This window comes from Hypanus sabinus, chromosome 29 (genome assembly GCF_030144855.1).
Source record: "Hypanus sabinus isolate sHypSab1 chromosome 29, sHypSab1.hap1, whole genome shotgun sequence".
In the NCBI taxonomy this organism is placed as follows: Eukaryota; Metazoa; Chordata; class Chondrichthyes; order Myliobatiformes; family Dasyatidae; genus Hypanus; species Hypanus sabinus.
In genome coordinates, this window is record NC_082734.1 from 27,226,981 (window position 1) to 27,240,331 (window position 13,351).

The window sequence follows — 13,351 nt, forward strand, 5'->3', positions numbered from 1 at the left end:
ACTCAATGACAGGAGCCATTCCCTCGATGACCGTGTGGTCCGTGACAGGACCCGTTCCCTCAATGACCGTGTGCTCGGTGACAGGAGTCGTTCTCTCGATGACCGTGTGATCCGTGACAGGAGCCATTCCCTCGATGACCGAGAACTCAATGACGGGAGCCGTTCCGTCGATGTCCGTGTACTGAATGACAGGAGCCGTTCCCTCGATGACCGTGTGCTCAATGACAGGAGCCGTTCTCTCGCTGACCGTGTACTCACTGACAGGAGCCGTTCCCTCGATGACCGTGTGATCCGTGACAGGAGCCGTTCCCTCGATGACAGGAGCCGTTCCCTCGATGACCATGTGATCACTGACAGGAGCCGTTCCCTCGATGACCGTGTACTCAATGACAGGAGCCGTTCCCTCGATGACCGTGCACTCAATGACAGGAGTCGTTCCCTCGATGACTGTGTGGTCAATGACAGGAGCCGTTCCTTCGATAACCGTGTACTCAATGACAGGAGCCGTTCCCTCGATGACCGTGTGCTCCGTCAGAGGAGCCGTTCCCTCGATGACCGTGTACACAGTGACAGGAGCCGTTCCCTCGATGACCGTGTACTCACTGACAGGAGCCCATCCCACGATGACCGTGTGCTCCGTGATAGGACCCATTCCCTCAATGACCGCGAACTCAATGACAGGAGCCGGTCCCTCGATGACCGTGTGCTCCTTATTAGGAGCCGTTCCCTCGATGACCGTTTACTCAATGACAGGAGCCGTTCCCTCAATGACCGTGCACTCAATGACAGGAGCCATTCACTCGATGACCGTGTGGTCCGTGACAGGACCCATTCCCTCAATGACCGTGAACTCAATGACGGGAGCCGTTCCGTCGATGACCGTGTACTCAGTGACAGGAGCCGTTCCCACGATGACCATGTGCTCAATGACAGGAGCTGTTCCCTCGATGACCGTGTGCTCCGTGACAGGAGCCGTTCCCTCGATGACCGTGTACTCAGTGACAGGAGCCGTTCCCACGATGACCGTGTGCTCCGTGATAGGAGCCGTTCCCTCGATGACTGTGTACTCAATGACAGGAGCCGTTCCCTCGATGACCATGTACTCAATGACAGGAGCCATTCCCTCGATGACCGTGTGCTACGTGACAGGACCCATTCCCTCAATGACCGTGAACTCAATGACGGGAGCCGTTCCCTCGATGACCGTGTGCTCAATGACAGGAGCCGTTTCCTCCATGACCGTTGACTCAATGATAGGAGCCGTTCCCTCGATGACCGTGTACACAGTGACAGGAGCCGTTCCCTCGATGACCGTGTACTCACTGACAGGAGCCCTTCCCACGATGACTGTGTGCTCCGTGATAGGAGCCGTTCCCTCGATGACCGTGTACTCAGTGACAGGTGCCCTTCCCACGTTGACCGTGTGCTCCGTGATAAAAGCCGTTCCCTCGATGACCGTGTTCTCAATGAGAGTAGCGGTTCCCTCGATGACCGTGTGCTCCGCCAGAGGAGCCGTTCCCTCGATGACCGTGTACTCAGTGACAGGAGCCGTTTCCTCGATGACCGTGTGCTCCGTGACAGGAGCGGCTCCATCGATGACCGTGTGCTCCGTGACAGGAGCCGTTCCCTCACTGATCGTGTACTCACTGACAGGAGCCGTTCCCTCGATGACCGTGTGCTCAATGACAGGAGCCTTTCCCTCCATGACCGTGTGCTCAATGACGGGAGCCGTTCCCTCGATGACCGTGTACTCAATGACAGGAGCCGTTCCCTCGATGACCGTGTGCTCAATGACAGGAGCCGTTCCCTCAATGACCGTGAACTCAATGACGGGAGCCGTTCCGTCGATGACCGTGTACTCAATGACAGGAGCCGTTCCCTCGATGACCGTGTACTGTGCGGCTGGTGCCGTTCCCTCGATGACTGTGTGCTCCGCGACAGGAGCCTTTCCCTCGATGACCATGTGCTCAATGACAGGAGCCGTTCCCTCGATGACCGTGCACTCAATGACAGGAGCCGTTCCCTCGATGACCGTGCACTCAATGACAGGAGCCGTTCCCTCGATGACCGTGCACTCAATGACAGGAGCCGTTCCCTCAATGACCGTGCACTCAATGACAGGAGCCGTTCCCTCGATGACCGTGTACTCAGTGACAGGAGCCGTTCCCTCGATGACTGTGTGCTCCACAACTGGAGCCATTCACTCGATGACCGTGTGCTCCACAACTGGAGCCATTCACTCGATGACCGTGTACTCAATGACAGGAGCCGTTCCCTCGATGACCGTGTACTCAATGACAGGAGCCGTTACCTTGATGACCGTGTTCTCCGTGACAGCAGCCGTTCCCTCGATGACCGTGTGCTCAATGACAGGAGCTGTTCCCTCGATGACCGTGTGCTCCACAACTGGTGCCATTCACTCGATGACCGTGTGCTCCGTGACAGGAGCCGTTCCCTCGATGACCGTGCACTCAATGATAGGAGCCGTTCCCTCGTTGACCGTGTGCTGAATGACAGGAGCCGTTCCCTCGATGACCGTGTGCTCCGTGACAGGAGTCGTTCCCTCGCTAAATGTGTGCTCCATGACAGGAGCCGTTTCCTCGATGACCGTGTACTCAATGATAGGAGCCGTTCCCTCGTTGACCGTGTGCTGAATGACAGGAGCCGTTCCCTCGATGACCGTGTGCTCTGTGACAGGAGCCGTTCCCTCGATGACCGTGTGCTCCGTGACAGGAGCCGTTCCCTCGATGACCGTGTGGTCCGTGACAGGAGCCGTTCCCTCGATGACCGTGTGCTCCGTGACAGGAGCCGTTCTCTCGCTGACCGTGTGCTCAATGACAGGTGCCGTTCCCTCGATGACCGTGTACTCAATGACAGGAGCCGTTCCCTCGATGACCGTGTACTCCGTGACAGGAGCCGTTCCCTCGAAGACCGTGTACTCCGTGACAGGAGCCGTTCCTTCGAAGACCGTGTACTCAATGACAGGAGCCGTTCCCTCGATGACCGTGTACTCAATGACAGGAGCCGTTCCCTCAATGACCGTGTACTCAATGACAGGAGCCGTTCCCTCGATGACCGTGTACTCCGTGACTGGAGCCGTTCCCTCGATGACCGTGTACTCAGTGACAGGAGCCGTTCCGTCGATGACCGTGTGCTCCGTCAGAGGAGCCATTCCCTCGATGACCGTGAACTCAATGACGGCACCCGTTCCCTCGATGACCGTGTACTCAATGACAGGAGCCGTTCCCTCGATGACCGTGTGGTCCGTGACAGGACCCGTTCCCTCGATGACCGTGTGCTCAATGACAGGAGCCGTTCCCTTGATGACCGTGTACTCAATGACAGGAGCCGTTCCCTCACTGACCGTGTGCTCCGTGACAGGAGCCATTCCCTCGATGACCGTGTGCTCTACGACTGGAGCCGTTCACTCGATGACCGTGTGCTCCGTGACAGGAGCCGTTCCCTCGATGACCGTTTGCTCAATGACAGGAGCCGTTCACTCGATAACCGTGTGCTCTGTGACAGGAGCCGGTCCCTCGATGACCGTGTACTCCGTGACAGGTGCCGTTCCCTCGATGACCGTGTACTCCGTGACAGGAGCCGTTCCCTCGATGACCGTGTGCTCCGTGACAGGTGCCGTTCCCTCGATGACCGTGTACTCCGTGACAGGAGCCGTTCCGTCGATGACCGTGTGCTCCGTGACAGGAGCCGTTCCCTCGATGACTGTGTACTCCGTGATAGGAGCCGTTCCCTCGATGACCGTGTGCTCCGTGACAGGAGCCGTTCCCTCGATGACTGTGTGCTCAGTGACATGAGCTGTTCTCTTTGGACTCAGATCCATCTTTTGTTTCCAGGATGATTCAGGAGGAGAAGGAGACCACGGAACTGCGGGCGGAAGAGATCGAGAGTCGGGTGGGCAGCGGGACCCTGGAGGGTCAGCAGTCCAGCCGCTATCGCACAGCCGCTACCCTCCCGCACTCGGTTACTGCCTCCACCCTCGCCAGCCCGTCGCCGCCCAACAGTGGACACTCCACCCCCAGGATGACTCCGCACAGCCCAGCCCGAGAGTGTGACCGGCTCAGTATCGGGAACGCGGTAAGTGCCGCAGTCAGACCGGCTCCCCGAGGGTGGGGGTCAATCCCACCAGTCGATCAAATCCTGTGCCAGTTGGGGAAGGTGTGGGCTGGAGTGGGGGGGTGTGTGTGATTGCAAGATACAAGACACCTCATCACCATCTTCCCAAGGGTAGTTAGTGATGTCTGCATTCACTGAAAGGAATTTTGCAGGAAAAGGCAGGAGTTTGCTTAGCTGACCCTTCCCTTGACCTTGGCCACTCAGGCGGACAGTTGTAGGGACTAATACCGCACACGTCTCCTCCTGGAACTCCAGTCCCCACAATGAGCCTCTGTGGGCTGTGTCTCTCTGTTCAGGTATCTGTTGAAAACAAACTCAATTTCCATCAGTGGTAGAATCACAATGAATGACTTCCGGAATTCCTGGTGCCCCACCCACTAGAGTGGCATTTCATCTGTTTGTTTGAAATTGTGAGAAGGTAAATTTACGGGCAACAATTTGAGGCCCCACAGCCAGGTCCTTCCATCTGTTCTCCATTCAGTAAGGTGGCTGAACCCATGGGCCACCTCACCCTCCTGACAACTCCCCAAACTCTCTCCTTGCCTTACTCAAAAACAGTTTGGCTTTCAGCGCGCGGAGAGCTCTGGGGAGAACTGTCGGGGTTCCCAACTCCGTGTGGAGAAAGGCCGCCCTTTCGGATTCCCCTCTCGATGTGTCTGAGCAGCCGCCCACGTCTCACAACTCGTTGCTCAGGTGGGGAAGCTTCGCCCGACACTAACTGCTACGCTATTCAGCCAAAGCTGAACTCGGGAGGAATCCTGCAGATCCGGGTGGATGACGTCTCTTGTTGAAACCTTGCATCGGGATTCGGGTTTGATGTAAATCATTGACCGTCTCCTTTCTCCCCACGGATGCTGCCTGACCCACGGAGTACTCCTTCCTCCAGCACCTGTAGTCTTGCGTGTGCCCACACCCCGTTCACAAACTTGATCTGAAGGTATGACAGATACTCCCCATCCCTTTCCCACTTACAGAACTAACTTGCTTTTCTCTCTTTCTCAGGTCAGGCGAAGGGTAGAGACCTGAAGCATTCACTGCTTCTCTCTCTGCAGATGCTGCGTGACCTGTTGAGTGTTTTCAGTGTTTCCAGCTCTTTGTTCAATGGGCCGAACGCACCCCCTCCCCACCCACACTGCCATCGTTCTATAGACCTGGGCGTACCAACCCCATTGTTCAGCCTTTCAAATGTGGTGTTTCTGCATTGTAGCGGATCAGGTGATCCATCGACAGACTGAGGTCGTTCGGTAGAGTAGTGGTTATAACAATGCAGGTGACTTGGGTTCAAATCCCACTGCTGCCTGTAAGGAGTTTATACGTTCTCCCCATGACCACATGGGTTTCCTCACAGTGCAGTCTTACCAATTGGTAGGGTTATTAGTCATTGTAAATTGTCCCATGATTAGTCTATGATTAAATTGTGGAATTGCTGGCTGGAAGGCCGGAAGGGCCTATTCCACGCTGTATCTCATTAAAGTACAATGAAACGAAATCTTTGTCCCTTTGCCAGAACTCCCTGAGTCGGGAAGACTCCCGTGAAGACAAGACCACCATCCAGTGCGAGACGTCCCCTCCGCCGACCCCTCGCGCCGTGCGACTGGAGCGGGTCTCCCAGGCTCTGCAGGCCAGTGCCCTGGACGACGGCCGCGAGCCTCGCGGGTGAGTGAGGGGCCGGAGGGCCGGGATGGCGGCGGGCTGGGCGAGGGGCAGCGCTTCGACCGGCGACGAACCCGCGGGGGTGGGGGGGGGGGGTCGCTCGGTTTCAGCGGCGGGTTCTGGACAAGGCTGTTGCCCCGGAGAGGGGGGGAGCAATTTCTCATTGGGAACAAGGGAGGAGGGAGGATGCTGGGACCGGGGACGAGGTTGTGGTAGTTCATTAGCCAGAGTTCTACACTCCTGTCCTGGAGACGCACTTCGAAATCCCACCAAGAACTGAGAGATGCATCTGTGTGTGTGAGGGTGGTTGGCAGATGATTGGGTCCAGAGGAAGGAAGTTGCCTTTGCCCAGTCGGATCTACCTGAGACTGCCCAGTGGAGCCACCCCCTCAGCTCTTTGGAATCGGGGTAAATAATATTTGACAGCGTTTTGTGCAATGTCTGTAGACTGTAGATGACATTGGAAGAAAGGGAAAGGGGCAGGAGGCTTGTGTGGAGAGCACCATCCAGCACCAGCCTGTCGGGCCCAATGGCCTGTTTCCCAGTGAGCAGTGGTCATGTCCGGTAGAGAGACGTGACGGCTTTAAAAGCTGTGGCTGTTGTCATGGAGGAGTCTGAGATCATGGAGATGTGTCTTCCACAAGATGCAAACTGTGCAGGTGAGAAACCTGACGGGGAGGTCTGGTGGGACTGGCGGACTTGACAGCGTAAGGCTTCGTGTGACAGTGCGTCAGACTGTACCGCCTTTGAACTGTGTTAATTTAACAATGTACCGCAGCCGAGACGAAGGGAACCTTGTGGGGAGGGGATTAGACTGTGGCATTCCCTTCCTCCGCCTGTCTGGGTGGTGGTACTGAGGGTGCACCAAATCCCTCGGGTGGGTGACCCGCGTCTCCCAATGGCGCAGAACCTCCAGGGTCCAGAGGTTCATCCGTGGTGAAATGGGACCCTTGAAAGGAACTCTGACGTACGCTCCCCACACCCTGTGTTTCAGAGCCGAAGTCTCGCCAGGGTCACCCCTCTTCGACCGGCACAAGGATGGGAAGGAAAGTGGAGGGTTTGGTGGGAGGGAGGGGTTAGAATGATCTTGGAGCAGGTTAGAGGGGCGGCACGGCATTGTGGGCCGAAGGGCCTCTGTTGTGCTCTACGTTCCTTGCGTGAGACAGACCAGAACCCCTCCCGGTGAGGCCGGAGCATAAATCGCACGCGCCCGGTTGATGACGGATGGGGTGGACCCAAGCTCACAATGTCCCTTCATGGCTCTCAGTCTGTCAGGTTTCCACGATGGCTTGGGCAGCAGCAGCAGCAACAGCAGTCAGGACTCCCTGCACAAGCTGCCCAAGAAGAAGAGCATCAAGTCATCGATTGGCCGGCTGTTTGGAAAGAAGGAGAAAGGTCGGCTGGGGCACGGAGTCAGGGACTCTCCGTCACAAGGTAGGTAGGAGGTGGGTTAACGTTTGAGCTGATGATGCCCGTCAGAGGGGCGCGAGTGTCCCCGGCTCGTACATCTCCGAACAGCGCCAAACTCCAGCAGTCCGTCTGGCGAGCCCTGTCCCGTTTGTCGCCGCGTCGACGTGACCTGAGGGGGCTCAATCGCTGAATGAGATGATCCTCCGGGATGCGGAGCAGGGATTGAGTGGGACTGCAGCGCCAGAGACCCTGGTTCAATCCGGGCTTCGGCACTGTCTGTGTGGAGTTTGCACGTTCTCCTTGTGACCGCTTGGCTTTCCACCAGGTGCTCTGGTTTCCTCCCACATCCTTGTAAAATGAGGCATTGGTGAGGCCAAATTTGGAGTATTGTGTACAGTTCTGGTCACCGAATTATAGGAAAGATGTCAACAAAATAGAGAGAGTACAGAGGAGATTTACTAGAATGTTACCTGGGTTTCAGCGCCTAAGTTACAGAGAAAGGTTGAAGAAGTTAGGTCTTTATTCTTTGGAGCGTAGAAGGTTGAGGGGGGACTTGATAGAGATGTTTAAAATTATGAGGGGGATAGATAGAGTTGATGTGGATAGGCTTTTTCCATTGAGAGTAGGGGAGATTCAAACAAGAGGACATGAGTTGAGAGTTAAGGGGCAAAAGTTTAGGGGTAACACAAGGGGGAACTTCTGTACTCAGAGAGTGGTAGCTGTGTGGAACGAGCATCCAGTAGAAGTGGTAGAGGCAGGTTCGATATTGTCATTTTAAAAAAATTGGATAGGTATATGGACAGGAAAGGAATGGAGAGTTATGGGCTGAATGCGGGTCGGTGAGACTAGGTGAGAGTAAGCGTTCGGCACGGACTAGAAGGGCTGTAATTGTTATATGGTTATAATCCCAGGCACACCCTGACTGGTAAGGTAATAGTGTGCTGGAAATTAGCACGGTGAGTGAGCAAGGGGTAAAGTCTGAGTGGATTAATGTCGGATCGTGCGTCTGAAGATCTTGGGAGACGTTGAGTCTGGAGAACCAGCTCTCTGACTTTAACGAGGAGTTTTTCGGGGACTTCAATACTACAAGTAGCTGAAGCTGCTTCACTTCAGAAAAGGCCTGATTGGATATTTCCAGCATGGTGGTTAGGGTTGTGGTCGCCCGTGTAGGTTGTAAGTAATCCTCAACAGGGGCTTGAGAAGCTTTACTAAAATCTGACACCGATACCTGTCAGACAAAGGAGGAAAGAATCTGTCTGAAAGAGCATTGAACGAGTGTTTAGCGGAGGAACGAATGGATTTAGTTGCGAATCCCGATGGAGCAAAGCGAGTAGCACGCAGGGCAGCTGGGATTGCTGGCATTCACAGGTTGTCGGGCCAGAGAGGGTTACTAAGACATCGGAGAGCCCTGAGGCATAGGATTAGCAATAAAGAGTGAAAAATGACTAGAGGGTTTGCAAGGGGTTAGTGGATTAGCCCATGTGATGGAATGAATATTCTTCTGTGTTTAACCTTAGGGAGGTGCAGACACTCCCTGAAAATATGGCTTTTGGGGGTTGGGGCGGGGTGCATCTCCCTCACTGCACTCCAGGAACAGGATGTTAACACTCGGTCGTCTGTCTCTTCCTCAGCAGGGACACCGGACGCGGAGGTCTCTCCGCAAGACACCCTGGGGCTCTCGAAACTGGGAGGACCGGTGGACAAAGACCGAAGGAATAAGAAAAAGTACGTCTGCCCATTCCCCTTACTGGACACAGATCAGAATCCTTCGAAGTGCTGAGCACGCATTCTGACCCTGACTCCGACCCCAATTGGAATTCCAACCCCCTAACCCAAACCCCCAAACGCAACCCCAATACGGCGACTACACGATTATCCTGTGTGTTTGCAACGTCAGAGGTTCTGGCTCAACAGATTATCTGGTCAATGGATGTTATTGATATCCAACAAAATTTTAATTCCTGTGTTGATGATGTGAATGAGCGAAGGTCTCCGTCGGTCGGGGTTGACCATGGATATGGCGTCCTAGCTGTCTAGATACACAAGCCCGGGCGGTACGGGCTCCCCATCTCCACGCATCTGATGAACCCAAAGGATCGGCAGAGACCGATACAGTTCGGTACCAGCTGCATCGCAGGAGTTGCCAGCCCGCGTTGAACTCAGTGTCGGACTGCCTCAGGGACTCCAGCTCCAGGTTTTTTCCCCTCGGGATTTACTCCCCGAAGCCATCCCCTTGAGCGGGCGCAGCGGAGGTTTGAGATCAGAGTTTTCCCAGATGAGCAGCCAACCCCTTCTGCCTGGAGCACCGGTGACCTGCCTTCACCCCATCTCCTGTCAGCAGAAACGGTTCTGCTGGGCTGAGTAGCTAAGAGACACGTGAAGACCAGGAGCTGGACCTGGATGTCAGAAGCTATTTAAGGTGCACGCCATTGGCAGCATTTAATAGGTAGTGAGAGTTTGTCCCCATTACCACCCCTGGCTCTAACTGCCCCAGTGAACCCAGTAGGTTTAAGGACAGCAGTGGAATCAGAGCCCCAGAGAGTCTGAGCACCAGTGATGTAACCAGGACTGGCGGAATTTCTGAATGGTTGAAGGCAGAACACTGGAGTTGGTTTGTAACTGAAACAAACGTCCTGACACAGAAAATTTTACACTGATAAACACAGGCTGAAACCTCTCCACCGGTGGAGAAATTAAGTACAAATTGTACAAAATTAAGTGGGGTGGGGTGCCACGTGTAAAACACAATCATCTCTCGACCCCATAATGTAGCAGGAAAAGTAACTCAAAATGAAACGGTGATCTGTTGTGGGTAAAGGACGTTGATGACTGGGTTCTGGTACAGTACAGAATGTTGGGCCAAATGGCCTGTTCCAGTGCCTGCATTGTTTGTTAGCCTTGACTGTCCAAGGCTGTTCTCACTGAAGAAATGCCCTCTTGCTTTGCAGACATGAGCTGCTGGAAGAAGCCTGTCGTCAGGGACTCCCGTTTGCCTCCTGGGATGGACCCACCGTCGTGGCGTGGCTGGAGGTGACAGCATCTTGTGCCTGATCTGGGGGCAGGGTGCTCGGTGGTGTCCTGACAGAGGCGCCACCTCACGAGTTACTTGGCTGCTAGGGAGCGTGGGAGTGGTGGGATCTGTGTAGGATTTGTGTAGATGAGTTGTTGATGGTTAGTATAGAGGTGATGGGCCAAAGGGCCTTGCTCTCTCTCTCTCTCTCTCTCTCTCTCTCTCTCTCTCTCTCTCACACTCTGTCTCTCACTTTCTCACTGTCACTCACACTCTCACATTCTCTCACTCTCACTCTCACACACTCTCAGTCTCACACCGTCTCTCTCACTCACTCTCTCACTCTCTGACTCTCACTCTTTCTCTCACTCTCTCTCACTCTCTCTCACACTCACTCTGACTCTCACTCTCTCCCTCCCTCTCTGACTCTCACTCCCACTCTGAAGAGCCAAAGTCCCTGGCACTCAGTCCCTGGCCCAAGAGGCAGACTGCAGTTTTATATCTGGTAATATTTTTAAATGAATGGGCTTTTCATTTATTCTTTCGTGGTCTCTGGGTGCATGCCCATCCCTAATGCCCCTGTGAATTGGGCCATCTCAGAGAGCAGGCAGATACAGTCACCTATGGCCCAGACCGGGTGATGACAGCAAATTGAAGAATGTTAGTGAACCAGCTGGCCTTTCCTGCAGGCCAATCTTTACATGAATTAATAAAGGAACTTCACTTCGTCGGGACTTGGACCAGTAGCTTGTGATCAATACTCCATGCCAGAGGGTCTTCACCGTGAGCGGACCGGCAGTGTGTGTGTGTGTATTCATGGTGCCTTTGTTCTCTCCCGCCAGCTGTGGGTTGGAATGCCCGCCTGGTACGTGGCTGCCTGCAGGGCCAACGTCAAGAGCGGGGCCATCATGTCAGCCTTGTCCGACACGGAGATCCAGCGGGAGATCGGGATCAGTAACCCCCTGCACAGGCTTAAGCTCCGCCTGGCCATCCAGGAGATGGTGTCTCTCACCAGCCCCTCGGCCCCCACCACATCGCGAATGGTACGGACACGGTACGGGGCAGAGGCCTGGGAGAGCCCTGTCCCCCATCTGTCACTGTGATCTTCCCCCCCTTTCCCCACTCCCGCTCCCCATATTCCTCTCTCTGTATCTTTTTCTCCCTCTCTTGCTCCTCCTGTCCCCTCCCTCACACATTCTTCTTCCTCTCCCACCTTTTTTATCCCCTCCCTCTCTCTTCTCCATCACTCGCCTTCCCTTTCTCCCTGTCCCCTCCCCTCGCTCCTCCTGCCAACCTTCTCTGCTTCCCCTTCCCCCTCCCCTTCCCCCCCCCTTTCCCCTCCCTCCCCTTTTATCCCCCTTTTCCCCCCCTTTCCCCTCCCTCCCCTTTTATCCCCCTTTTCCCCCCTCTCCTTTTGTCCCACCAAGCAAATCAGTGTAACATGGTGACAGTGTATAATGTCTGTGCAGTTCCTTGCTGGGATGAAGATTCTGAACCCATGTCTCCCTCTCTCTCTTGGCTGCTCTCTGCTTGTCCTTTGACCTGCCTGAACCATCCTGGGCCACGTGAGCAGAACACGGGCAATGTGTGGGTGACCCACGAGGAGATGGAGTCCTTGGCCGCAGCCACAAAGACGGTGAGTGTGTGGGCCTTTAGCTGCACAGCAGGACTCTGCTGTCATGTTAATGACCACTTGCTTGGGTAGTTGTTATTGTAGTGAGGACATTCAGCCCATCGAGATTGTGCCATCTCCTGGTGGAGCAAACCCACCATTCCCATTCTTTACTCTTTTCCAGCAGTTTATTTCCCAGTGGGATATCGCCAATTCCCTGTTTAAGATCCAGAATAGTTCTATTCCCATCACCTTAATGGCAGTAAGTTCAAATAACAAGCTCTTTCCTCTCTCCCTCCTCCTTCAGTCCTGATGTCCCTGGGAACATCTCTGCCCTGTGACCTTGCCTTCACCCCTTTCACCTCTCGTCTCTCTCCATCTTCTCCACTTTAAGGACAACTTCAGTTCTTCCAGTACAAGCTTGTAGCCAAATTCCCCCTTTGTCCTGAGGCATCCGCACTTTGCTGGGGTCCTAACCATTTTATACTAAGGCTGGCATAGTTTTAGCAACCCACACAAATTGCTGGTGGAACTCAGCAGGCCAGGCAGCATCTCTGGAAAAGAGTGCAGTCGACGTTTCGGGCCGAGACTGGAGAAAAAAAGATGAGTTAGAGTAAGAAGGTGGGTGGGGAGAGGGGAGAAACACAAGGTGAGAGGTGAAACTGGGGGTTGGTGAAGTAAAGAGCTGGGAAGTTGATTTGTGAAAGAAATGCAGGGCTAGAGAAGGGGAGGCTCTGATAGGAGAGGAGAGAAGGCCATGGAAGTAAGAAAAGGGGGAGGAGCACCAGAGGGATGTGATAGACAGGTAAGGAGTTAAGGTGAGAGAGGAAAATGGGAATGGGGAAGGAGAGGAGGGCATTACCAGAACTTTGAGAAATTGATGTTCATGCCATCAGGTTGGAAGCTACCCAGACAGAATATGAAGTGTTGTTCCTCAAACCTAACTGTGGCCTCATTGTGACGGTAGAGGAGGCCATGGACTGACATGTCAGAATGGGAATGGGAAATGGCTTTAAAATGGGTGGCCATTGGGAGATTCTGCTTGTTCTGGTGGACAGACCGTAGGTGCTCGGTGAAGTGGTCTCCCAATCTACTGCGGGTCTCACCGACATACAGGAGGCCACACCGAGAGCACCGGACACAGTATAATGACCCCAAAGACTCACAGGTGAAATGTCGCCTCACATCTGTGGAACGTTTGGGGCCCTGAATGGTCGCGAGGGAGGAGGTGTAGGGGGCAGGTGAAGCACTTGCTTGGATAAGTGCCAGGAAGGAGATCAGTGGGGAAGGACGAATGGACAAGGGAGTCACATAGGGAATGATCCCTGTGGAAAGACTGTAGCGAGGGAGGGGAGGGATAGTTTGAAACTAGTTTTATCTAACAGGATGATTTCCATGTTTTTAATTTCCATGTTAGTTAAAGTTGGGTGTTCCTTTTGTCAGCTCTTTCTCCTGGTGCCTCCAGAGTAGTCCCCATCCCCAGACCCCACACCACTGCCCCTGGCAGTTTAACATCGTTTAACACCTTGTAC

General features: G+C 54.4%; 1 protein-coding gene across 6 annotated transcripts in view; it reads left to right on the top strand.

Annotated features, from left to right (window-relative positions):
- Positions 1-13,351, top strand: part of LOC132383156 (liprin-alpha-3-like) — a 259,537-nt gene that overhangs the window by 224,789 nt on the left and 21,397 nt on the right. For all 6 annotated transcript variants that reach the window (XM_059954012.1, XM_059954013.1, XM_059954016.1 and 3 more), the window contains 7 exons: positions 3,855-4,095; positions 5,642-5,790; positions 7,055-7,221; positions 8,829-8,922; positions 10,146-10,227; positions 11,050-11,250; positions 11,781-11,843. In XM_059954012.1, the coding sequence (XP_059809995.1) occupies positions 3,855-4,095; positions 5,642-5,790; positions 7,055-7,221; positions 8,829-8,922; positions 10,146-10,227; positions 11,050-11,250; positions 11,781-11,843 (997 nt within the window). The remainder of the gene's footprint in view (positions 1-3,854; positions 4,096-5,641; positions 5,791-7,054; positions 7,222-8,828; positions 8,923-10,145; positions 10,228-11,049; positions 11,251-11,780; positions 11,844-13,351) is intronic.